This window comes from Leguminivora glycinivorella, chromosome 10 (assembly GCF_023078275.1).
Source record: "Leguminivora glycinivorella isolate SPB_JAAS2020 chromosome 10, LegGlyc_1.1, whole genome shotgun sequence".
Lineage (NCBI taxonomy): Eukaryota > Metazoa > Arthropoda > Insecta > Lepidoptera > Tortricidae > Leguminivora > Leguminivora glycinivorella.
Genome location: NC_062980.1, coordinates 22,567,683 through 22,594,965, shown reverse-complemented (window position 1 = coordinate 22,594,965; position 27,283 = coordinate 22,567,683). Strand labels below are relative to the sequence as shown.

Below are 27,283 nucleotides of genomic sequence, written 5' to 3'. Positions count from 1 at the left end.
TGGTCTTATAAAAGTAACATTTACGAATGAAAAAAAAACCATATTAGGTAAAAAAACAATGTATTTTCATAATAATAAAAAAAAAATTGTTTTCTTTTTCTATTTGCAACCCTAGCGTGCACTCAGGCCTTACACTCACAGGGAACATGTCTACAGTACAAGTTACTTCTTTTTAGGAGTCTTTGGGGCGGGCTCAGGGTCCGAGGTATCGTCAGCTGTGCTGACATCATTCACGTCGATGCCTGTGTCGTCGTTGTCACCAGTGTTCAGCTCCTCCTGAAATTACATTTCATGAATATGTGAGTTATGTGGCGCAAGGAACTAAAAGCGTTTTCACATCACCATTTTTTTCCTTCCCTACTATAATTTTAGAGCCACTGTTTAATATTTTTTTTTATTTTTTACACATTGCTTTTTAGCGCCCCTCCCCTACCATTTGGCCCTTGGAGCCGTCTCGGTCTACTCAAGATCCAGCCCTGAGCACAAACATATAAATAATTATATGATAGGACATTCTTACAGATTGACTGAGTCCCAGTAAGCTCAAGAAGGCTTGTGATGTGGGTACTTGGACAATGATATATATAATATACAAATACTTATTATATACATTGAAAACCCATGAGTCATCACACAAATAACTGCCCTCTCCGGGATCCGAACCCGGGACCGTGGCTTAGCAGGCAGGGTACCCACTAGGCCAGACTGGTTGTCGAACATATGAAAGGTTTATCAGTCTCACCTTGATAACTTCAATGAAGCTATTAGCCTCCTCCAGCATCTGCTTGTATTCTGAATTTTTCTCCTTCAGCTCTTCAATCATTTGCCGGAGCTTTTCATTCTCATCCAAGGCGTCTTGTAAAGCAACCCTGGAAACAATCAAAGGGCATACACAGATGTAGTGTGAAATGCTTTTCCTTCGTATTTTTACGGAAACGTTCATATTTGTCACGTAAGTTCAGACAGTGCCAGTACGTCTTGTACTGGACGGACTGACACATTCGTATGTTTCCGTTAAAATATGAAGGAAAATCTGTACTTGTCTAAGACCCTAAGGGTTCCCCAAACTTTCCGCGTCAACATGTTTGGGGAGACCCTAACAGGTTCTATTTTTTGCATAATTTTCCAATAAAAAGGTTTTGTAACTCAAATATTCCTATTCGAACAGGGGCGGCTCACTCCGCGATTCTATCGCCGCGCTACAAGTACATGCTGGCGGCCGCGAGTTCGCGGCCTAATCAGGGGTGGCGCGCGTTCTCGCGGAACGCACGTTGGCACTTTCTATTGTTACTTTACGTCGCGAATTTTTTTTAAGGTTCATATGCGTTGTCCTCGTGTGGAATGGCTAATAATATTTACTTAAATAAATATCTTGAATAAAATAAATACCATAGGACATTTTTACACAGATCTACTATTGATTAAGTCCCCCGGAAAGGTTCAATAAGGCTTGTGATGATGGAACTTAATTATATATTCTGTGATTTGAGTTACAAAACCTTTTATTTACCTTCTTAAAATCCTTTTGCATGCTTTAAATAGAAAACAAATCTGTTATTGCACTGAGGGAAACACTAATATTTCTACTAATTAACACATTCAGTACCAATTGACCTATTTATAATTATTATTTTTATTTATTAATCAGGCAGGCAGTTGTAACAACTGATAGTTGCCCGTATTCAACTATTATTTCTTAAGATGTGTTCTTTAAATTCATATTTGTATTTTCAATACAAAATTAATCCAACTGATAGTTTCTTAGCCGTGAAAGTGTTAACTCCTTATATGCTTATGGTCCAAGAGCTGGCAGGATTTTGGAGTAGGTCCTTGAGGCAACCTGGAAAGGTGCTCAGATGCTTCTCTGATCATAGCCAACATCAGGTCTGCAAGTCTGGCAGCTGGGGAGCGGGGCTTTATCGAGCTATGAATTTTTGAAGATTTAATTTTTTGAGGCCCAAAAAAGGTGTTTGAGGCAACCTGGAATTATTAAAAAGTGAAAATAGAGTTCCTCAGAAGTCGCATAGTATTTATGCCAGATCGTTTGGCCGGGTCCTTCACCGTGCCAGAACGGTACAAAGTGGTAAAAAAAAAAATTCCAAAAAAGGTTCTTGAGGCAGTCTGTCATTTTTACCAGTGAAAGATAAGGGTCTAAATAGCCATGGAAAAATAATGCCATGACATGAGGTGGGGTCCGTACCCTGCCATTCGATCTTGAAAGTCAATTTTTTAGTTTTTCGTAAATAACTCGTAAACGGTGGCCCGCAGCAAAAAAATATGTTAAACAGAAAATATCTACATAAAATTTCCTACAAGAAAGGTTATGTACGTTTTTTCGATAGGATCAATATATAGATGGATAATTTAGTAAGAAAGTTTTTTTAATCGATTACATGCTCCGTTTTTCGTCAATACCTCGTAAACGGTGGCCCACAGCAAAAAATTATGTTAAACAGAAAATATCTACATAAAATTTCCTATAAGAAAGGTTATATAAGTTTTTTCGCTAGGGTAAATTTTTTAGTTGGAAAGTATTTTTAAATAGATTTTTGGGCCGTATTTTGTTGATAACTCAAAAACGGTGGCTCACAGTCAAAAATAATGTTAGACAGAATTAATCTACATAAAATTTCCTACAAGAAAGGTTCTATAAGATTTTTCGCTAGGATCAATATTTTAGTTGGAAAGTATTTTTAAATAGATTTCATGGGCAGTTTTTTGTTGATAACTCGAAATCGGTGGATCACAGCCAAAAATAATGTTATACAGAATTAGGGCCGGTTGCATCAAACCGTCTGTCATCGTTAAACCGTTCGCTAAATTTTATTGTATGGGAAGTTCCATAGACGTCTGCTGCGTGACGATGATGTGTCTGCCAAATGTGGTTGATGCAACTGGCCCTAAATCTCCATAATATTTCCCACAAGAAAGGTTCTATAACATTTTTCGCTAGAATCAATATTTTAGTTAGAAAGTATTTTTAAATAGATTACATGGGCCGTTCTTTGTTAATAACTCGAAATCGGTAGCTCACAGCCAAAACTAATGTTACACAGAATTTATCTACATAATATTTCCTACAAGAAATGTTCTATAACATTTTTCGCTAGAATCAATATTTTAGTTGGAAATTATTTTTAAATAGATTTCATGGGCCGTTTTTTGTTAATAACTCGAAATCGGTGGCTCACAGCCAAAACTAATGTTACACAGAATTAATCTTCATAATATTTCCTACAAGAAAGGTTATGTACGTTTTTTCGATAGGATCAATATATAAATGGATAATTTAGTAAGAAAGTTTTTTTTAATCGATTACATGCTCCGTTTTTCGTCAATACCTCGTAAACGGTGGAACACAGGACCACAGCAAAAAATTATGTTAAACAGAAAATATCTGCATAAAATTTCCTATAAGAAAGGCTATATAAGTTTTTTCGCTAGGATCAATTTTTTAGTTGGAAAGTATTTTTAAATAGATATTTGGGCTGTTTTTTGTTGATAACTCAAAAACGGTGGCTCACAGCTGAAAATAATGTTAGACAGAATTAATCTACATAAAATTTTCGACAAGAAAGGTACTATAAGATTTTACGCTAGGATCAATATTTTAGTTGGAAAGTATTTTTGAATAGATTTCATGGGCCGTTTTTTGTAAATACCTCGTAAACGGTGGCCCACAGCTAAATAAAATGTTCACGAGAAAAAATCTACATAAGATTTCCTACAAGAAAGGTTCTATACGTTTTTTCGCTAGAATCAATATTTTAGTTGGAAAGTATTTTTAAATAAATTACATGGGCCGCTTTTTGCTGATAACTCAAAAACGGTGGCTTACAGCCAAAAATAATGTTATACAGAATTAATCTACTAGTTGGAAAGTATTTTTAAATAGATTTCATGGGCCGTTTTTTGTAAATACCTCGTAAACGGTGGCCCACAGCTAAATAAAATGTTCACGAGAAAAAATCTACATAAGATTTCCTACAAGAAATGTTCTATACGTTTTTTCGCTAGAATCAATATTTTAGTTGGAAAGTATTTTTAAATAAATTACATGGGCCGCTTTTTGCTGATAACTCAAAAACGGTGGCTTACAGCCAAAAATAATGTTATACAGAATTAATCTACATAATATTTCCTACAAGAAAGGTTCTATAAGATTTTTCGCTAGGAGCAATATTATAGGTGGAAATTATTTTTAAATAGATTTCATGGGCCGTGTTTGTAAATACCTCGTAAACGGTGGCCCACAGCTAAATAAAATGTCCACGAGAAAAAATCTACACAAAATTTCCTATAAGAAAAGGTTACTGCAGTTATAGGTTACTACAGTTTAAATCCACATCCACATCACTTTTGTCTGAACTCATTTTGAAATTTGAAAAGCATAGGTATTTGATAAATCCGAGCAAATATAGGTATAATTTTTTAAATTTCCGCGCTTAAACTTTTTTTGAAATCTTTTTGAGGCAAAGTTTTAACCGGTGACATTTACCGCATTAATAGTTTGGCGAAAAAGAGTAGAAATTAGAAAGTATTATTAGGGGCGCCACAGTCTATGTAAACCGTTTTGCGAGGGGCGACCGTCGCGGCCGTCGCCGTCGCGTCACATCGCATCGTCTACTTCCATATCGATAAGGTTTGATTTCGTATGCGTCGCATCTCCGTCGCGCGACCATCGCGCGACCGTCGCCCCCGAAAGCCATGGCGTGAGCATTTCTTTTTTTTGCCACTTTTATGTAGTGTGATATTTTAAAAAAAAATATGCTATTTCTAATCAGAATTACTAGCTTTTTCAATCCTAGTAGTTAAAAAAATTGTCCCATACATTTTTTTCTTATTTTGTTACCATTTTCCGTACATGTTGTATAGGGTAACAAAAGAGGAAAGTGTAAGCCAAATTGCAACTTTCGAAAATGCAGACGAAAAAACATTGCAACATTTTTTATGGGAAACAAAAGAGATCCCATTGAATGCTATTAGCGAAGAAACACATGCTTATTAATCATTATGACTTGTGATAAAATCCTTAGAACAATTATTCCGAATAAGTTTATTTCCTTCAACATTATGGATTTGTACAACTATGGACTTTGATTATTATGGCTAATAAATTTTATGACTAACAATAATTATGACTTTCAAAAATCGGCACTACAATTTCTGACGTTTAATTTTATGACTGGTGATAATATGACTAAGAAAAATTATGACGGAAAACGTTATGGATAGTAAAAATCGGACTTAAAAAATTATGGGAACCAATAGAGACCCATATGCTTTTCGTGAATGTAGGCACCCCCTACTGCCCCTACTGGTGGTGCAGGCCGCTCGAACCGTGTTTTGCCGCAAGTCACCGCTAGTTCGTGCACTGCAAATAGTGAATGAGTTTTTAGACGTAGGCGCCACGTCTAAAAACTCATTCACTATTTGCAGTGCACGAACTAGCGGTGACTTGATGTTGATATTCTTGCGAGCAGATGGGCGTTTATACGTGACGAATGCATGAGGTTTTGTGTGGGATTGGAGGAATGAAGGCATCTGTTATTTATTACTTATGTTTTGGTATGTAATGTTTTGATTTTGCTGTTTATTTAAATAAATAAATAAATAAATAAATATTATAGGACATTCTTACACAGATTGACTGAGGCCCACGGTAAGCTCAAATAATAATAATAATTAAATAATAATAATATTTAATTTTATATAATTTAATAATTATAATAATTATAATTTTTTTTTTTATAATTTAATATTTAATTTTGTGTTACTTGTTGTAATGTTTATTTAAAATTCACGGTGCTTTATTTATTTATTTTTATTTTATTTTATTGATAATGGGAAACAAACAGCGAAAATAACACATATAAAAGAATTACAATTTAGATATACATAGGCCAAAAACAGTTTCCACTACTGAATTTAACAATTATGGTTGCTCAGGGAAGACATGACTTGTTCTACGATTATAATCAAACGAAATATACATATGTAATGTTAAACATAACTGATTTTAGATTAAATATGCATACTAATAAATGCCCACATGCCTTACTCTAACTTATCAAACTAAGTATCTACTTAATAAACAAAATGTCTAGAATTAATACATTTAAATTTTGAATTTTGAGTAGGTATCCAATGTTATTACTATTTATATTATATATATATTTTATTTATTTGCTCTTAATTGCAGAAACAAATTTTGGTACTGATGAAATGTGAAACATGTCAATATGACAGTATTTATCATTGTAATTTCTACACGCTCTTACGATAAATCTGTTCCGTGCGTATGTTGTTCTATGAGAAGGAATAGCAAATAATTTAGAGGAGCGCGTGCGGTGGTTCGGGCATCGCAGGGCGGCGCGGCCGAGCAGCGCGGGGGAGTCCATCAGTCCGTTTAAAATTTTATATAGTAGGATTTGATCTCTGTATTCACGCCTTATTTTAAGGGCCTTTAGTTTTGTATACTGTCATACTGTGTAATTTTCTTTGAGTAAATAAATAAATAAATCTATTTAAATATTATTGATCCTAGCGAAAAAACGTACAAAACTTTTATTGTAGCAAATTTTATGTTTGTTATTCCCGTTGAAGATTGATTTAGCTGTGGACCACCGTTTTCGAGTTGTTTGCAAAAAACGGCTCGTGTAATCTATTTAAAATACTGTCCTACTAAAATATTGATCCTAACGAAAAATCTTACATAACGTTTCTTGTAGCAAATATTATATAGATTATTTCTGTTTAATATTATTTCTGGAAATAATTTCTGATCCTAGCGAAAAAACGTATATGTACAACCTTTCTTATAGGAAATTTTATGTAGATTTTATTCTCGTGAACATTTTATTTAGCTGGGGGCCACCGTTTACGAGGCATTTACAAAAAACGGCCCATGAAATCTATTTAAAAATAATTTCCAACTAAAATATTGATTCTAGCGAAAAATGTTATAGAACCTTTCTTGTAGGAAATATTATGTAGATAAATTCTGTGTAACATTAGTTTTGGCTGTGAGCCACCGATTTCGAGTTATTAATAAAGAACGGCCCATGTAATCTATTTAAAAATACTTTCTAACTAAAATATTGATTCTAGCGAAAAATGTTATAGAACCTTTCTTGTGGGAAATATTATGTAGATTAATTCTGTTTAACATTATTTTTGGCTGTGATCCACCGATTTCGAGTTATCAACAAAAAAAACCGGCCAAGTGCGAGTCGGGCTCGCGCACAAAGGGTTCCGTAGCAGCAAATATAATAAACCAATAACTTAACCAAAATTACAGTTAAATCAACCTATCTCAAAAACTATAAGAGATACTTTGATCAAACCAAAAATCGTTGAAAGAGTTAATTAGCATGCATCACCTCTATTTTTTTTAGAATTTTATACCCCGTAGTTATAAAAATAGGGGGGGGGGACATACTTTTTACGACTTTGAGAGCTGATATCTCAAAAACCGTTCACTTTAAGAAAAATGTTTTTTAGAAAACTTTATATCATTTTAAAAGACCTTTCCATTGATACCCCACACGGGTATGTACATCGAAAAAAATTTTCATCCCTCAGTTACATGTATGGGGGCCCCACCCCCAATTCTTTTTTTTACTATTTAGTGTCATAATTTTGTAGCGGTTCATACAACACATATTCCCATCAAATTTCATCACTGTAGTACTTATAGTTTCCGAGTAAATCGGCTGTGACAGACGGACAGACGGACAGACGGACATGACGAAACTATAAGGGTTCCGTTTTTGCCATTTTGGCTACGGAACCCTAAAAACTGCCCATGAAATCTATTTAAAAATACTTTCCAACTAAAATATTGATCCTAGCGAAAAATCTTATAGAACCTTTCTTGTAGGAAATTTTATGTAGATTAATTCTGTCTAACATTATTTTTGGCTGTGAGCCACCGTTTTTGAGTTATCAACAAAAAACGGCCCAAAAATCTATTTAAAAATACTTTCCAACTAAAAAATTGACCCTAGCGAAAAAACTTATATAACCTTTCTTATAGGAAATTTTATGTAGATATTTTCTGTTTAACATAATTTTTTGCTGTGGGCCACCGTTTACGAGGTATTGACGAAAAACGGAGCATGTAATCGATTAAAAAAAACTTTCTTACTAAATTATCCATTTATATATTGATCCTATCGAAAAAACGTACATAACCTTTCTTGTAGGAAATTTTATGTAGATATTTTCTGTTTAACATATTTTTTTGCTGCGGGCCACCGTTTACGAGTTATTTACGAAAAACTAAAAAATTGACTTTCAAGATCGAATGACAGGGTACGGACCCCACCTCATGTCATGGCATTATTTTTCCATGGCTATTTAGACCCTCATCTTTCACTGGTAAAAATGACAGACTGCCTCAAGAACCTTTTTTGGAATTTTTTTTTTTACCACTTTGTACCGTTCTGGCACGGTGAAGGACCCGGCCAAATGATCTGGCATAAATACTAGGCGACTTCTGAGGAACTCTATTTTCACTTTTTAATAATTCCAGGTTGCCTCAAACACCTTTTTTGGGCCTCAAAAAATTAAATCTTCAAAAATTCATAGCTCGATAAAGCCCCGCTCCCCAGCTGCCAGACTTGCAGACCTGATGTTGGCTATGATCAGAGAAGCATCTGAGCACCTTTCCAGGTTGCCTCAAGGACCTACTCCAAAATCCTGCCAGCTCTCCGTCTATTAGACAGTTCAGTGCATGGGAATTTTAACCTTTTATTTTAAATCAAGGCCACTTATTAAATAACCAAGATATTCAAAATTGACAGACCCCCATAAAAGGGCTTTTCTCTCTTCTCATATATCTTTTCATAACAAGTTTTATAACAAAATAAAAGCATTATTATAAGTCTAAAAGCATTATTTTAGTTAAATTTGGTAGTTTAATGTCAAATAAATTTAGATATAAAACTGTTCTAACTTACTGGCGTTTCTCTGCTAGGATTTGCCAATACTTTTCGGACGCTCCTTCGGGATTGGTCAGATCATCCACAGATATCTTAGTGTCAAAATTGGCCTGTGTTTCCTTGGTTGACAGATTCTTGCGCTTCACTTCAACATCACTGAAACATACAGGTAATATACATATTAGAAACATCAATATACAGAAGAACATTACGGAACAACACAGCCAAATAGCACTAGACACTACACATAGTGTTGTGTTCTTGCCAAGTGAGTAAAGGTGCCAGAGCTCATCGAGGGGGTCCTATGCTGGTGACGAAAGGACCTATAGCCCTAATTTGTTCCATCTATTGTCCTTTGAGTCGTCGCCAACCCGAACACTCCTCAAGTTGCAGGTGTCCATAGGTTACGGTCACCGCTTTCCATCAGGCGGACCATATGCATGTATGTATATATGGAAAAATATACATAAATAAAGAATTCTCAACTACCCCAATTAATTTTGACTATGTTAGTATTTACAAAGCTTCTAATTTAAAATGTGATGAGTACACTGTGCTACTTCAAAACGCCAATAAGACTTGACAATAACACATAAGCGTAAAATTGGACTCACACTGGTGCATCCTGGCTTAGTTGATGCTTAAGAGTTTTGGAAGGCCTGCCGACTAGGTTCTCTCGGTCGGAAGCCGTATGCTGCAAGGTCTTGAGCCCCTTTCGAGTCACCCTCGTTGAACCCTAGAATTAAAACACTTTAACACCCACAAGCAAGTATAAACCAGGGACCGGCCCGCTATCCCTTATACGGGGTTTTGTATGGGTATTTCGTTAGGCTTAACTTACCCTACCCTTTTGGCGCGATACCCTTTCATTTTGCTTTTAAAGCCCTAACGAAAGCGCTTACCTAAAATAGCCCAATACCCTTTCAAAACCCTTATCATCGGCTCAGCCTAACGCCATAAGGGTAAGCCTTATATTGGGTTTTATTTGCTTTCCCTTATAGCATATCGTGCGAGTTTAAATCCTGTACCTCGCTCAATAAAGCACACATTACTCCGAACGAAATAACATACGATCGTTACCTACGGCGGCACTGTGTGTGATATTTGCGCGTTTCTGTTTGATGGAAACGGCTGTAGATAAAATAAGGTTCAATTTTCAATACCAAATCCGTCCGTCCATCCGCGAATAATCTCAGTAACCGTTAGCACTAGAAAGCTGAAATTTAGTCCCAATATGTATTTCAATCACGCCAACAGAGTGCAAAAATAAAAAATGGAAAAAAATGTTTTATTAGGGTACCCCCCCTACATGTAAAGTGGGGGCTGATAATTTTTTTTCATTCCAACCCCAACGTGTGATATAATTATTGTTGGATAGGTATTTAATAATGAATAAAGGGTTTACTAAGATTGCTTTTTGATAATATTAATATTTTCGGAAATAATCGCTCCTAAAGGAAAAAAAAGTGCGTCCCCCCCCCTCTAACTTTTGAACCATAAGTTTAAAAAATATGAAAAAAAATCACAAAAGTAGAACTTTGTAAAGACTTTCTGGGAAAATTGTTTTGAACTTGATAGGTTCAGTAGTTTTTGAGAAAAATATGGAAAACTTCGGAACCCTACACTGAGCGTGGCCCGACACGCTCTTGGCCGGTTTTTTTATCGGACTTGTCTTGATGAGTACCCGAAGTCTAGCTGATGCTGAACCCTGGCTGCACCTAGGGGAACTCGGGTTTAGTGTAATACAGGCAAACGCTGTTTTCGTCATCGGACTTGTCTTGATGAGTACTCGAGTAAGCAGTACCCGAAGTCCAGCTGATGCTGAACCCTGGCTGTACCTAAGGGAACTCGGGTTTAGTGTAACACAGGCAAACGCTGGTTTCGTCATCGGACTTGTCTTGATGAGTACTCGAGTGAGCAGTACCCGAAGTCCAGCTGATGCTGAACCCTGGCTGCACCTAGGGGAACTCGGGTTTAGTGAAACACAGGCAAACGCTGTTTTCGTCATCGGACTTGTCTTAATGAGTACTCGAGTGAGCAGTACCCGAAGTCCAGCCGATGCTGAACCCTGGCTGCATCTAGGGGAACTCGGGTTTAGTGTAACACAGGCAAACGCTGTTTTCGTCATCGGACTTGTCTTGATGAGTACTCGAGTGAGCAGTACCCGAAGTCCAGCTGATGCTGAACCCTGGCTGCATCTAGGGGAACTCGGGTTTAGTGTAACACAGGCAAACGCTGTTTTCGTCATCGGACTTGTCTTGATGAGTACTCGAGTGAGCAGTACCCGAAGTCCAGCTGATGCTGAACCCTGGCTGTACCTAGGGGAACTCGGGATTAGTGTAACACAGGCAAACGCTGGTTTCGTCATCGGACTTGTCTTGATGAGTACTCGAGTGAGCAGTAACCGAAGTCCAGCTGATGCTGAACCCTGGCTGCACCTAGGGGAACTCGGGTTTAGTGTAACACAGGCAAACGCTGTTTTCGTCATCGGACTTGTCTTGATGAGTACTCGAGTGAGCAGTACCCGAAGTCCAGCTGATGCTGAACCTTGGCTGCACCTAGGGGAACTCGGGTTTAGTGAAACACAGGCAAACGCTGTTTTCGTCATCGGACTTGTCTTGATGAGTACTCGAGTGAGCAGTACCCGAAGTCCAGCTGATTCTGAACCCTGGCTGCATCTAGGGGAACTCAGGTTTAGTGTAACACAGGCAAACGCTGTTTTCGTCATCGGACTTGTCTTGATGAGTACTCGAGTGAGCAGTACTCAAAGTCCAGCTGATGCAGAACCCTGGCTGCACCTATGGGAACTCGGATTTAGTGTAGCACAGGCAAACGCTGGTTTCGTCATCGGACTTGTCTTGATGAGTACTCGAGTGAGCAGTACCCAAAGTCCAGCTGATGCTGAAACCTGGCTGTACCTAGGGGAACTCGGGTTTGGTGTAACATAGGCAAACGCTGTTTTCGTCATCGGACTTGTCTTGATGAGTACTCGAGTGAGCAGTACCCGAAGTCCAGCTGATTCTGAACCCTGGCTGCATCTAGGGGAACTCGGGTTTAGTGTAACACAGGCAAACGCTGTTTTCGTCATCGGACTTGTCTTGATGAGTACTCGAGTGAGCAGTACCCAAAGTCCAGCTGATGCTGAACCCTGGCTGCACCTAGGGGAACTCGGGTTTAGTGTAACACAGGCAAACGCTGTTTTCGTCATCGGACTTGTCTTGATGAGTACTCGAGTGAGCAATACCCAAAGTCCAGCTGATGCTGAACCCTGGCTGCACCTAGGGGAACTCGGGTTTAGTGTAACACAGGCAAACGCTGTTTTCGTCATCGGACTTGTCTTGATGAGTACTCGAGTGAGCAGTACCCGAAATTTAGCTGATGCTGAACCCTGGCTGCACCTAGGGGAACTTGGGTTTAGTGTAACCCAGGCAAACGCTGTTTTCGTCATCGGACTTGTCTTGATGAGTACTCGAGCAAGCAGTACCCAAAGTCCAGCTGTTGCTGAACTCTGGCTGCACCTAGGGGAACTCGGGTTTAGTGTAACACAGGCAAACGCTGTTTTCGTCATTGGACTTGTCTTAATGAGTATTTGGGTGAGCTGTACCCAAGATAGAGCTGATGCTGAAACCTGGCTGTACCTAGGGGAACTCGGGTTTGGTGTAACATAGGCAAACGCTGTTTGCGTCATCGGACTTGTCTTGACGAGGACTTGGGTACGCAATAGCCAAGACAGCGCTGTAGCTGAGCCCTAGCGGTATCTAGGGCAACTCTAGTTTCGGTGCATTATAATATAGAAATATTTCATGCAATGTCAAGTTAGGCATAAAACATTATATTAACTGACAAAAATCCTACCAGAAGTGAATATTAACATCAAGTAGTTATAACAAATTTATTAATTTGCCATACATAAAACACTTTATTTATGTCTAAAAAAATACGTATGTTTATCCATTTGAATATCAAAATTAAGTACAGTCGATTACACTAATAGTAACACAGGGAATAAAGAGAATACTGGAGTTCCAAGCGTCCATAGACTGCGGTAACTATTTACTATCAGACGGACTGTATGCTTGATTGCCACCAGAAAAGTATTTCTGTTTCAAACGATCTTTATAGAATTCACAACAATCAACAGAAATAGTTTGACAGATTCTATGGTACTACTCAACTCAACCAAGTACCAGTCATAAAGACGAGTCTAAGATGTTTTACACAAAACATACTATGAACAGAAAACAGCGTTTATTTATATTGCACCGAACCTGAGTTCCCCTAGGTACCACCAGGTCTCAGCTACAGCGCTGGCTTGGGTACTGCGCACCCAAGTCCTCATAAAGGCAGGGCCTATAACGAAAACCGGGTTTGTCTATGTTGCACCAAACCTAAGTTCCCCTAGGTACAGCCAGAGTTCAATATCAGCTCTACCTTGGTTACTGCTCACTCAAGTACTCATCAAGACAAATCCGATGACGAAAACAGCGTTTGCCTATGTTGCACGAAACTCGAGTTCCCCTAGGAATAGCCAGGGTTCAGCATCAGCTCTACCCTGGTTACTGCTCACTCAAGTACTCATCAAAACAAGTCCGATGACGAAAACAGCGCTTGCCTATGTTACACCAAACCCGCGTTCCCCTAGGAAAAGCCAGGGTTCAGCATCAGCTCTACCTTGGTTACTGCTCACTCAAGTACTCATCAAGACAAGTCCGATGACGAAAACAGCGCTTGCCTACGTTACTGCAAACCCGCGTTCCCCTGGGAAAAGCCAGGGTTCAGCATCAGCTCTATCTTGGTTACTGCTCACTCAAGTACTCATCAAGACAAGTCCGATGACGAAAACAGCGCTTGCCTATGTTACTCCAAACCCGCGTTCCCCTAGGAATAGCCAGGGTTCAGCATCAGCTCTACCTTGGTTACTGCTCACACAAGTACTCACCAAGACAAGTCCGAGGAAGGAAACAGCGCTTGCCTATGTTACTCCAAACCCGCGTTCCCCTGGGAAAAGCCAGGGTTCAGCATCAGCTCTACCTTGGTTACTGCTCACTCAAGTACTCATCAATACAAGTCAGATGACGAAAACAGCGTTTGCCTATGTTGCACGAAACCCGAGTTCCCTTAGGAATAGCCAGGGTTCAGCATCAGCTCTACCTTGGTTACTGCTCACACAAGTACTCATCAAGACAAGTCCGATAACGAAAACAGCGCTTGCCTATGTTACTCCAAACCCGCGTTCCCCTGGGAAAGGCCAGGGTTCAGCATCAGCTCTACCTTGGTTACTGCTCACTCAAGTACTCATCAAGACAAGTCCGATGACGAAAACAGCGTTTGCCTATGTTGCAAGAAACCCGAGTTCCCTTAGGAATAGCCAGGGTTCAGCATCAGCTCTACCTTGGTTACTGCTCACTCAAGTACTCCTCAAGACAAGTCCGATGACGAAAACAGCGTTTGCGTATGTTGCACGAAACCCGAGTTCCCCTAGGAATAGCCAGGGTTCAGCATCAGCTCTACCTTGGTTACTGCTCACTCAAGTACTCATCAAGACAAGTCCGATGACGAAAACAGCGCTTGCCTACGTTACTGCAAACCCGCGTTCCCCTGGGAAAAGCCAGGGTTCAGCATCAGCTCTATCTTGGTTACTGCTCACTCAAGTACTCATCAAGACAAGTCCGATGACGAAAACAGCGCTTGCCTATGTTACTCCAAACCCGCGTTCCCCTAGGAATAGCCAGGGTTCAGCATCAGCTCTACCTTGGTTACTGCTCACACAAGTACTCACCAAGACAAGTCCGAGGAAGGAAACAGCGCTTGCCTATGTTACTCCAAACCCGCGTTCCCCTGGGAAAAGCCAGGGTTCAGCATCAGCTCTACCTTGGTTACTGCTCACTCAAGTACTCATCAATACAAGTCAGATGACGAAAACAGCGTTTGCCTATGTTGCACGAAACCCGAGTTCCCTTAGGAATAGCCAGGGTTCAGCATCAGCTCTACCTTGGTTACTGCTCACACAAGTACTCATCAAGACAAGTCCGATAACGAAAACAGCGCTTGCCTATGTTACTCCAAACCCGCGTTCCCCTGGGAAAGGCCAGGGTTCAGCATCAGCTCTACCTTGGTTACTGCTCACTCAAGTACTCATCAAGACAAGTCCGATGACGAAAACAGCGTTTGCCTATGTTGCAAGAAACCCGAGTTCCCTTAGGAATAGCCAGGGTTCAGCATCAGCTCTACCTTGGTTACTGCTCACTCAAGTACTCCTCAAGACAAGTCCGATGACGAAAACAGCGTTTGCGTATGTTGCACGAAACCCGAGTTCCCCTAGGAATAGCCAGGGTTCAGCATCAGCTCTACCTTGGTTACTGCTCACTCAAGTACTCATCAAGACAAGTCCGATGACGAAAACAGCGCTTGCCTACGTTACTGCAAACCCGCGTTCCCCTGGGAAAAGCCAGGGTTCAGCATCAGCTCTATCTTGGTTACTGCTCACTCAAGTACTCATCAAGACAAGTCCGATGACGAAAACAGCGTTTGCGTATGTTGCACGAAACCCGAGTTCCCTTAGGAATAGCCAGGGTTCAGCATCAGCTCTATCTTGGTTACTGCTCACTCAAGTACTCATCAAGACAAGTCCGATGACGAAAACAGCGTTTGCGTATGTTGCACGAAACCCGAGTTCCCCTAGGAATAGCCAGGGTTCAGCATCAGCTCTACCTTGGTTACTGCTCACACAAGTACTCACCAAGACAAGTCCGAGGAAGAAAACAGCGCTTGCCTATGTTACTCCAAACCCGCGTTCCCCTGGGAAAAGCCAGGGCTCAGCATCAGCTCTACCTTGGTTACTGCTCACCCAATTAACTCATCAAGGCGACTTAGATGACGAAAACGGCTTGTTTTTATGTTGGCAATTAACGTTTTCAATGTGTAATGTTAATGGTTAATTGTATTGATTTTCGGCCAACACTGTATATTTACATGCATACATACATATTTACATAATTATATTCATACATACATACCTACATACATTCATACATACCTACCAGTGGCGGCGCGTCAAACATATTCATAGGCAAGCCGGGGCTAATTTGGCTTACATATTTCCTTTACAACTCTGCTCAAATGTCCAAAAACAGGCAAGCTGGTGGGAATTAGCTTTTATGGACGCGCCGCCACTGATACCTACATACATTCATACGTACGAACATACATACTGATCTATGGGCGACGATGATCATTTACCAGCCATCAGTCCCTTGTCTCCCGGTTCATTAAAAATAATTTCTAGCCGTGTTCTACTTTTATCCAACGAAAACATGTTTCGATGAAAAATTAAAAATGGGGCGCAAAGTGCGGAGTGGCAACAGCGCATTTTCCTTCCTGTTCTTACAATAGCTTAGATTCATAATCCTGTCTCTTTCACGCAAGGCTCGACTACGCTTTAACAAAAGGGAAAGCCTTATAAATAGCGCTTAAAATAAGGGTAACCCTTATTAAAGGATTGCAAGCCGTATCGGATAGCGGTAAGCCAATGCACAGGGCTAGCTTTATTGTTTTGCTAAGTTTTTTGTAAGGGCTAGTCAAATGAATGGGCTTGCAGTTCGAAAGGGAGAGCCTCTCGATTGGGTCGTCCTTACGTTAGGGATTCCCAATGAAAGGCTTGTAGCGCGGAAGGGGTTGTCCGGTCCCTGGTATAAACTAAAGCATCTTTTCTGGGGTTGACATGGTTAAGTAGTGTACCTGAATTTCCCGATTACTCATGGTGGCACCTTTAGGGATGTTGTCACTCCTTGTTTTTATCTAAATCACTTCGTATATCTAATATAAACACGATGATGCTTAACTAACTTGTTTCTAGTAAGTAAACCGAAACCGACTAAACCAAGCGCAAAGCGTAGCAAGCAACCGATGGAAACGTCAGTGATGACAGTGACAATGGGCTCATTTCCCGCCATTTCTCATGTCCAAACTGGAACTAAAAGAATTTATTTTGTGATTATTACATTTTAAATAATGTTGTGTTATATAATAAAATCGAGTTGTAATTATTATTTCAAAAATATGTTGGTCAATTTAAGTTCTAAATCAGAATGTACCATATGGACATCATATCATAATGACGTCAGAATAAATTGCCAGTATTGCCAGGTGACTCTTTATCCCCGATTTTAGTGGCATAATAATTTTTATTTATAGTATGATGGTGGCAAACAAGCACACGACCCGTCCGATAGTAAGCATTCGGCATAGAGTAGCTGTTACATGCGCGTTACCGTCGCTTAAAAAACCTGTACACTCCATTTATATAAAACGTTCACTGAATAAGAGTGAGTATAAGAGTAATCTAGGAGGTATGGTAGTGTAGTGTAGGTCAAAGCCTGGTGCCAGGCGTCCACTAGGCTCGCCGAGTCAAGCCTCGTTAGGCCGGCAAAAAAAAAAAAATCATAATCTGAAAAAATCATAATCTTATAAAATAAGATCGACTGCCTTGCCACACACATTCTTAAAATTCACGTTATTCGCAATCTGTCAGATCAATCTGAAAAAAGTCATAATCTTAAAAAATAAGACTGTGTGTGGACAGTTGCGAAATTGTATGGAAATCCGTGCACTCGATCTGATTTCATAAGATTATGATTTTTTAAGATTATGAAACTTAAGGCCGGCAACAGACGAGTCTTAATTTTCATAATCTTAAAAAAAAATTGTATGCAAACTGACACTGACAGATCTGTCAGTGTCAGTTTGAACTGTCAATTTGCATACAATTTTTTTTTTAAGATTATGAATTTTTAAGACTGTCTGTTGCCGGCCTAAGACTGTCTGTTGCCGGCCTTAATTCACTTTCTGCATATTTTACAAGACTGCGTCCATTAAGGCGGAATCGAGCCGCACCGAGTCTCATTCAAAATGTATGGGAACTCGATGCGACGCGGCTCGATTCCGCTATAATGGACGAAATGCTTTAGTAGACGCTAGGCTTAACAGTGTATCGGAAAAACCTTAGTTGGAAGTTTGTTCCAGATCTTTTTTCATGTGACAACGAATACCTTGCTGCCGCTACAACTGACTTCTATTTTGTAGATTCCGTATGTCTTTATAGCCCGTCGTTCGATCTATTGACACCCGTTACTTCAAGAACTTATGAATCACTGAAATAATATCAAAATTCAAATTTTCTATGGGAATTGAACCTTCGCCCCTAAATTTTCAGTAAATTTTAAGTGTTATGGCTAGGAAGGCCCGCGTTTTAGCGTCATTTGGTTGACCGTCTAGATTTATACTAGTCTCGGAAACCGCTCAAACGATGTGGGTGTTTTCGGGGGTGAAAAATCAATCTAGCTTAGCCTTATTAGGTCCCGGAAAACGCGAATTAGTTTTCATGCGTTTTTCTTTATTTTAAGTAAACGCAAAATGTGGACGCTAATTTCGTCGCCCGAGCAACGGCAGCGTGTATCTCCGTCGTAAGAAGGTTGTTCTAAGGCCGACAACGGACAGTCTTAAAATTCATAATCTGAAAAAATCATAATCTTATAAAAATCAGATCGATCTTATAAGAATCAGTTTTTTCATACAATTTCAGTCTTCAGAACTGTCCACACACACTCTCATTTTTTAAGATTATGAATTTTCAGATTGATCTGACAGATTGCATACAACCCTTTTTTTCAGATTATGAATTTTAAGACTATCTGTTGCCGGCTTAGTAATCGCAGGCACGTCGCAGGTGTCAAGGTTAGAATCCCGGCCAGAAATAAAGTTTTTTTTTGTATTTATATGACTTTTTTTATCTAAAGACGCGATATTATAAAATAGAACCAAGCGGAGCTCGGCCGCCCAGGTACTTATTTTATAATTGGGGAAAATAAAATTATTCCACTGGCAACTAAATTATTCACTTCACTTTTCATTTTGACAGCAATGACAGCTAGTTTTGCGATTGAAGCGTACGTGATTACTCGTCGTGATCACGATTAAAAATAATCGTTTGTTTAGTGAAACCTCTCGTTCTAATTATGCGTGATTAAAAGTTTTGATAACTGTGACCTAAATCACTGAAACTTTAGTGATTTAAGTAAGCGTACTGTGATTAGTGGCGTGAAATCTGTGATGTCCGATTACAGTGTATTATTATCTTATCTTTACCTGGTTTGTTTATCTTGTAGTGTTTAAACCTGTGCTTGTGCTTCTAGGAAATATACTAGTGATCGATACAGTACCTATAAGTGTATTATAAGGCCTTAGGAAAGGGAATAATAGGAAATATGGATAATCTTAGGTGAGTACCTTTGTGGCTAGTTAGTAGTTGTTTATCGAGATTCGCGTCAAAGCCAAGGTTACGGTTTGCCCTGCTACGAGATCGATAACAGAAGTTATTTATAAAACCTAGTTCTGTACTATATGTAGGTTTCTCATAATTTGGCCTACTTTACAATATTAATAACAATGTGCAGTTTCTGATTGGTAAAACATATTTAGTTCTAATTAAGTTTGTCAAAATGATACCAAAAAAATCACCTGCACCTAATTCGTGAAACTATTACAAGCTGGCTAAATGAAAATACAAAAATAGGACCTTAAAAATTAAAGTTATTCTATTCTTTCTTTCATATTTTATTATTCTTTCTTTCATTTAAGTGAATTGTAAAATTCTTATGAGTAATAAAGATTCTTTAAACCTATATTTCCTACCCAGTGTTAAGAAGTATGATATGAGATTACTACTGTAATTTATTTTTTTCTCAAAAAATGATCTGATCTAGAAAACGAAAATTCCCGTTACTAGGTTATTACAGTAATACTGTTTTTTTTTGCATATTGTCTAGTTTTAAGTTTATTACGAATAAATATTTTGATTGATTGATTGATTGACTAGGTTTTCAAAAATCTTTGGCATAATATTATTTGTAGAGCCATAAAAGTTTGTCACATATTTTGCGAACTGTGAAAAGTAACATAATTGCAGATGACAGTACTAAATGTTATTAGCTATTAATATCCTAGATTTAGACTTATACAGTTTTTTTTATTTGTGACAGGTTATATTTTGTGACATGGAACGTGGCCACAAAGGCCCCTTCACAAGACATTAATGCGTTACTGGACTTCCCGTCTCAGTTCAACAAGAACAAGCCGCTGCCGGACTTTTACATCCTAGGGTTGGTATCATATAAAATTAAGAGTTTTAAATGATTCACAGTTAGTTTCATACGATTTATATTGACGGGGATATAAACCGTGATTACATACATACATACATACAATCACGCCTGTATCCCGTAAAGGGGTAGGCAGAGCACATGAAACTACTAAAGCTTCAGTGCCACTCTTGGCAAAATAAGGGGTTGAAAGAAAACGAAACTGTGGCATTGCAGTGACAGGTTGCCAGCCTCTCGCCTACACCACAATTTAACCCAAATTCCATAGTCGCCTTCTACGACACCCACGGGAAGAAAGGGGATGGTGAAATTCTTAACCTGTCACCACACAGGCACCGTGATTACCTTTTTAATTTTTATTGATCATGATGCATGTAACTTGCATTGAAATATTGGGACCTCAATAAAATTTAAAAAGGTAATCACGGTTCATATCCCGGTCAATATGGTCTTATATAAGGATATTGTGCTGTTGTGGTTTACCTAACTTTGCTAAGTTTCAAGTAGCTACTATTGGGCCTACGTATTTGAAATGGAGTATACATGCCGTATGCGAAAATCGAATGAACACAATGGAACAGTTAGATTGTTATGTAAAGTGATTCTTTTGTCAAATGTTGGTTAAAAGCAAAATATATGTTGTAATCATTTTGTGAATCACTATTTTATACTGATTGATAAGTATAATGCCGATGGTAGATAACAATATGACATGTATCAATACATACCTGTAGTGTTTGTATGACATAAATGCCTGGATCCAGAGGTGTGAGGGGGGATGGGGGGGTGTAATGTCTCCCCCTGAGCCAAGGTTGGTCATACAATTCGCTCGAATTGCTCGAAGGTGGGGGGAGAGGGGGTCATGTGAGCACATGACCCCTCCTCCCCCCACCTGGGGCCAGGGCGTTGACCATGTGACCCCCACCCCTCTCCTGGGCACGAAGCTGGTTCTGCCCTTGCATATTGATTATAATTTTTAACAACATTCAAGTTATAGTTACATTTACTAACTTTCAATATTTATTAGGTGTTAATATTTACATTTTTTTATTTTATTACAAACTGCACCTGATGGAAAGTGACGACAACGCCGAAGTTTTAGCTCACTGTTTCAGAAATAGCCTAATTCACTCTTGTCCATCATTTCGACCTTTATTTCATAATCCTCCTTGCGTCATCCCGGCATTTTGCCACGGCTCATGGGAGCCTGGGGTCCGCTTTGACAACTAATCCCAAGATTTGGTGTAGGCACTAGTTTTACGAAAGTGACTGTCATCTGACCTTCCAACCCGAAGGGTAACTAGACCTTATTGGAATTAGTCCGGTTTCTTCACGATGTTTTCCTTCACCGAAAAGCGACGGAAATATCAAATGACATTTCGCACATAAGTTCCAAAAAACACATTGGTGCGAGCCGACCTTTATTTCTTTAACTGTTTTTTTTCTAGGGATTATTACATACGTCCCAACATTTCCATCTTCTTCCAGCCTACAAGAAGTAAAATCCCAGCCTCAAAATATGGTAATGGATTCCCTCTTCACTGACCCATGGACGTCCACCTTCAATAAAGTCCTGTGCAGACAGGAATACGTCATAGCCAAGTCTATAAGGCTCCAGGGCCTATTACTGCTGGTGTATACGCAGTTAAAGCATATTACTCATTTAAGGGATATTGAAGCGCAATATACGAAAACTGGGCTGGGTGGAATGTGGGTAAGTGTTTTATCTTTAATTTGACATGTTTTTATACAGCATTGTTATAGAATAGCTAGAGAAAAAAAGTTAAAAACCGAAAAGAAGCAACAGGTAATAGTTATTTGTTATACAAGGGGGCAAAGTTGTATTTTAACGCCGAGTGTGGAATTGAAAAACGAGCAAGTGAAAGGATTCTATAGTTGAACCACGAGCGAAGCGAGTGGTTCGAGAATAGAATCCTGAACTTGCGAGTTTTTTAACACACGAGAAGTAAAATACATTTGCACCCGAGTGTAACACAAAACTTTTCCCCTCACTATAGCGAGGAAACTACAACGCAAAAACTGCGTTTATCACTGCTTCCAGTAGTTTCACAGGTGGTAAATCATCTTTATTACTAGATTCAACTACTTTTATCAATTTTAAAGCAGTTAATTTGACTTTATTCAAGGTCAAATTACTTTACTCACTAGTGAATAAAATGCGTTTTTACTCACTGGTATTAAAGGACAAAACACGTGTTTCCGAGCTAGTGAGGGGAAAAGTAAGGATGCTAAGAACGAAGAATTTCGTACATTGACCCGACTGTTCTTATCTCTTTATTATGTTTTTGTCCGTTCATGATTTTGGCGGTCAATGCCATCATGCGAACGAGATAGTTATACAAGAAATAAAACTATGGAAACGGATTAAATCGCGTATAATGAATTTACAATTCATCCCGACGTTTCGAACACTTTACAGCATTCGTGGTCAACTGACTGAGGAAAAATTACAATGTGCAAAAGCTACCCATACAAGAAATATTAACGAACCATGACCATAAATAATATAGATAGTTATACAATTATCTGCGTTCGATAGAGATAGCAACATTGGGGTCAATGTACGAAATTGTTATGTTCTATGCTGCCGGTAAGAATACGTCATAATAGCGAAGTATATAAGGCTACAGGGTCTATTACTGCTTGTGTATACGCAGTTGAAGCATATCATACATTTAAGGGACATTGAGGCGCAATATACGAAGACTGGGCTCGGTGGAATGTAGGTACGTGTGTTAAAATAGTATTGCTAGAGGAAAAAAGTCAAAAACCGGAAAAAAGCAATAGGTACAGTAAGCGGCAACCCACACTCAGGCGACGTAAGACGCACCCCAAGCGACACGGCGCGCGCCTCAAGCAACGCATCGCTTGGGGCGCGTCTTACTTACGTCTTTCCTAAACAAAATGTACTGACGAGACGTTTTTTAAATTACCGAGCGTAAAGCAGCGCGGCGCTGGCGTCCGTTCCGCGTCTTACGACGTGCGTCGCCTGAGTGTGGATACTCCCTAAGGGTACTAAGAACGAATAATTTCGTACATTGACCCGCCTGTCCCTATCCTATGATTTTGGCGGTTAATGCCGCTATGCGAAAGAGATAGCTACCTATATAATTATGCGTTTCGTCGTGGATGTTGTCTGTGTATTTGTGTATTATGTCGTAGTCTGAGTACCTACCTACAATGTCTGGCTGACAATGTCATATCATAATAAAGCAGTCAATCTGTGTAAGAAAGAATGTCCTATAATATTTATAATGAACAGATCAATGTCAAACAGAATACCCATCCCTATGACTGACTAATTGATTAATTCTTTCATTTATGTTAATATATTACCTGAATAATCCATTATTTATAGGTATAGGTATTAATATAGATAGGTATTAATGTGTTCTACAGAATATGAAGGGTCAATTTATTAGACATCAAGGGCAAGACAATATAATGTCGCTGATTCAATTGGTTTACAGCTCTTAGAACGTGTGATGGCGTAGGTAGTATGTACCTAGGCGGTAAAGTAAATAGAATATAACTTTTTAACAAAAAATAAAACCGCCTTCAAAAATAAGCGCGTTACAAAACACGGAGAAACTAAAAAGCAAAAAATAATAAACCTTTGAATTCAGATTTCTTATCGTATTGCAATAATCTAAACATCCAAATTATAAACAAATCAATTATTTTTGTAGTCGGTACCAGACCTGTTCGACGCCTTGCTATTGCCTGTTTGCCCCACCCAACCATACACAGGCTGGTACCGACTCCAAAAATAATTGATTTGTTTATAATTTGGATGTTTAGATTATTGCAATACGATAAGAAATCTGAATTCAAAGGTTTATTATTTTTTGCTTTTTAGTTTATCCGTGTTTTGTAACGCGCTTATTTTTGAAGGCGGTTTTATTTTTTGTTAAAAAGTTAATTTATTTGTTGATTTTTAGTGGTTCCTAGTGATATTATATGTATCAGTCCGAATATATGTACAGTAGTGAAAGAATTATCCTTTAACTCCTAACCATTGAGGAGTTGACCTTCCATCATCAGCTGAGCCACATAAAATTACTACCGTCAGGCGTAAATACTGGTGTACCTTTGAAAAATACACCAAAAACATTACATGTGCCTATAACATTTGAAGAGTTCCCTCGATTTCTCCAAGATCCCATCATCAGACCCTGACTTGGTGCCAATGGGACCATCTCGGGGTTATACCCGTTCGATCAAAAAAAAAAATTTTGAAAATCGGTCCACGATTCTCGGAGATATCGAGTAACATACATACAAAAAAAAAAAAAAAATTCAGTCGAATTGAGAACCTCCTCCTTTTTTGAAGTCGGTTAAAAATTATATCTCTCCATTGAGGGAGTGAATTTATAATTTTGGGATTAGACTAGCTATGAAATGATTAACGTAAGTCTCCTTAAGTAAGTTTTTTTTTTTAATTTTCGAGTAGAATATCTTGAAACAGATATAGGTGGTTGGAACTAAATGTTCATAGCAGGACGCACAGACTGGTGGCCAATCGTTCATCTACTAATGTGCAAGCTACGGAAACTTTACAAAAAAAATATTATTTATAATTTCATGAAAGTGTCAACAAATATAGCTTTAACTTGAACGGAAAGTTTCAATCCGTACAAAAATGATGAAAGTTTTTGATTTTTTTCCTATTTTGATAATTTTGCGACTTTGTGTTTCTGATGTACACGAGCGCTTAATGTCATGCCACGCTATATCCGACCGGACCACAGATATCATATATACCATAGATCAAGCAAACGTATCTACTTAGCGTGTCAAATGAACTCAGTGAAATCCACTGAGTTGTCCGTCTTTAATCGCAGCTTGCAGCTTTCGGGCGTCAATTTTTGTAAGTTGAAGTCAATCAAAACATAAAAAATGCCTCGTTACGTGATATTCAATTGCAACAACACAAAAATTATGAACAATCAAGAGCTTGAGACATATTTAAAATTACAGGCAAGAAACAACTTCAGTACAAAATTTGACACGCTCGGCCCCTATACAAATAGATGAACTTGTTTCTTCTATATAAATAAAGTTCTGTGGACCGGACCGATTCAGGTTCGGTCGCCATCAAAACGTAAAGTCCGTCTAGCCATGTTTTTATTCTTGTCATGTTTTTTTTTAGTTTTTTAAATTTATACTTTTGTTCCTTATGTTTCTTCTTTTGTATGTTACCTTCCGTGATTTTTCTCACTTAATGGTCTCACCGGAAGACCAGCGCTGGAAGTCGCCAGCAATATGCTGAGGTGAGGCCATTTCGTGGCACTTTATTACTATTCTATGTCAGTGTAAAATTGTTTATTATCTGTGTGCTTTCGAATAAAAAATATTCTATTCTATTCTTATTCTGATGTGTCTGTAGGGTCATGTATGTATGTATAAGCTTTATTGTACATAAAGGAAACAAAAGAGACACAGTTACAGAGTCAGTAATATACAATGTAGGCGGACTTATCCCTTGGGCTCTCTACCAGTCAACCTTTGAGGAAATGAGTAGAAGCGAATTAACGATGAATGACAAATTTAAAAATGTACAACCACTAAAAGAATTAAATGCAAATTTTATATACACATGGTAACAGATATATACATATACAATCATCATTAGTAATGCCATCAGTGGCCTATTTCACAACAGTGACAACTGTCGCCCGACAGTGACACCTGGACGTTCATTGCCTGTTCAACAAGCAAATATTGACGCTCGGTAACAATGTTACTTTTTAACACAGAAATAGGTACATGTAACTCAAGTAAGGTAAGGGAGGGTACAAGGTTCTAATGGGTTGGCAGCGCGCATGTGACATTTCTTGAGTTGCAGGCGTCCATATAGGTTACGGTGACCGCTTTCCATCAGGCGGACCGTATGCTTGTTTGCCACCGACGTAGTATAAAAAAATAGGTACAAATTGTCACTGTCAATTGTCAATCACTGTGGTAAAACAGCCACAGTCCTTCCTGTATAAGTACAGTAAAGTATTACACACTAACGCGCCGAGCCAGACCGCCGCAGCGCTGGCGCTGAACACCGCCTCGCAATTGTGACCGCGTTCAGATGTTTTAGAAGGGCAGGTCGTTCAGCTGCGTTCGTGGCCCACTAACTGGTCTCGCCGGAAGATCAGCGCTGACCCCTGCGTCAGCATTTATGCTGAGGCGGGACTATTTCGTGGTAAACCAGAGTTACATTTTTTTTTAAATCTCATCACTTATTAGAATTTTTCCCCACACTAGCTCGGAAACACGTGTTTTGTCCTTCAATACCAGCGGGTAAAAACGCATTTTATCCACTAGTGGATAAAGTAATTTGACCTTGAATATAGTAATTTTTTCTGCTTTAAAATTGATAAAAGTGAGTGAATCTAGTGATGACGATGATTTACCACCTGTGGAACTACTGGAAGCAGTGATAAACGCGTTTTTTGCGTTGTAGTTTCCTCGCTATAGTGAGGGGAAAAGTTTTGTGTTACTCTCGGGTGCAAATGTATTTTACTTCTCGTGTGTTAAAAAACTCGCAAGTTCAGGATTCTATTCTCGAACCACTCGCTTCGGTCGTGGTTCAACTATGGAATCCTTTCACTTGCTCGTTTTTCAATTCCACGCTCGGCGTTAAAATACAACTTTGCACCCTTGTATAACAAATAACTATTATATAATAATATTGTCTTCGGTTACCGCGATAGTTACTCATGAAATAAAACTATGGAAACGGATTAAATCGCGTATAATGAATTTAAAATACATCCCGACGTTTCGAACTCTTTACAGCGTTCGTGGTCAACGGGTGACTGAGGAAAAATTAAAATGTGCAAAAGCTACCCACTTACAAGAAATATTAACGAACCATGACCACAAATAATATAGATTTCTAAGGCAGGTTCACACACTATTAATAAAGCCAGTTATACAATATTCAAAAAAATTTACCATTACTCTGTTAAAAAATAATTAACCAATTAATCTACACAAAATTGACAAAGAAACAAACTGCAAATGTCCAACACCATACAACACAAATGCCTCACAGCCTTCGTCGTGCTTGTTCCATTATCAGATGTACTACTGGATCCCAAGCCGGTGGTAAAGTAAAGCCATCCTCTCTATTAAAGTTTGGATATTTCTTGATCTCAATGGCCT

At 38.7% G+C, this 27,283-nt stretch overlaps 2 protein-coding genes across 3 annotated transcripts in view; one reads left to right on the top strand and one right to left on the bottom strand.

Moving 5' to 3' along the window:
* Nucleotides 1-14: 14 nt before the first annotated feature.
* Nucleotides 15-16,869, bottom strand: LOC125230089 (geminin). Its single transcript, XM_048135096.1, has 5 exons — nt 16,683-16,869; nt 9,560-9,681; nt 8,964-9,101; nt 743-869; nt 15-276 (listed from the first exon to the last, which is right to left on the bottom strand). The coding sequence occupies exons 1-5, from the start codon at nt 16,701-16,703 to the stop codon at nt 163-165; spliced, it is 522 nt and encodes a 173-aa protein (XP_047991053.1). The 5' UTR covers nt 16,704-16,869; the 3' UTR covers nt 15-162.
* A 2,031-nt stretch (nt 16,870-18,900) lies between these two features.
* Nucleotides 18,901-27,283, top strand: part of LOC125230083 (inositol polyphosphate 5-phosphatase K-like) — a 30,092-nt gene continuing 21,709 nt past the window's right edge. For both annotated transcript variants that reach the window (XM_048135089.1, XM_048135088.1), the window contains exons 1-3: nt 18,901-19,221; nt 19,982-20,101; nt 21,590-21,815. In XM_048135089.1, coding sequence (XP_047991046.1) covers nt 19,208-19,221; nt 19,982-20,101; nt 21,590-21,815 — 360 coding nt within the window. In that variant the 5' untranslated portion in view covers nt 18,901-19,207. The remainder of the gene's footprint in view (nt 19,222-19,981; nt 20,102-21,589; nt 21,816-27,283) is intronic.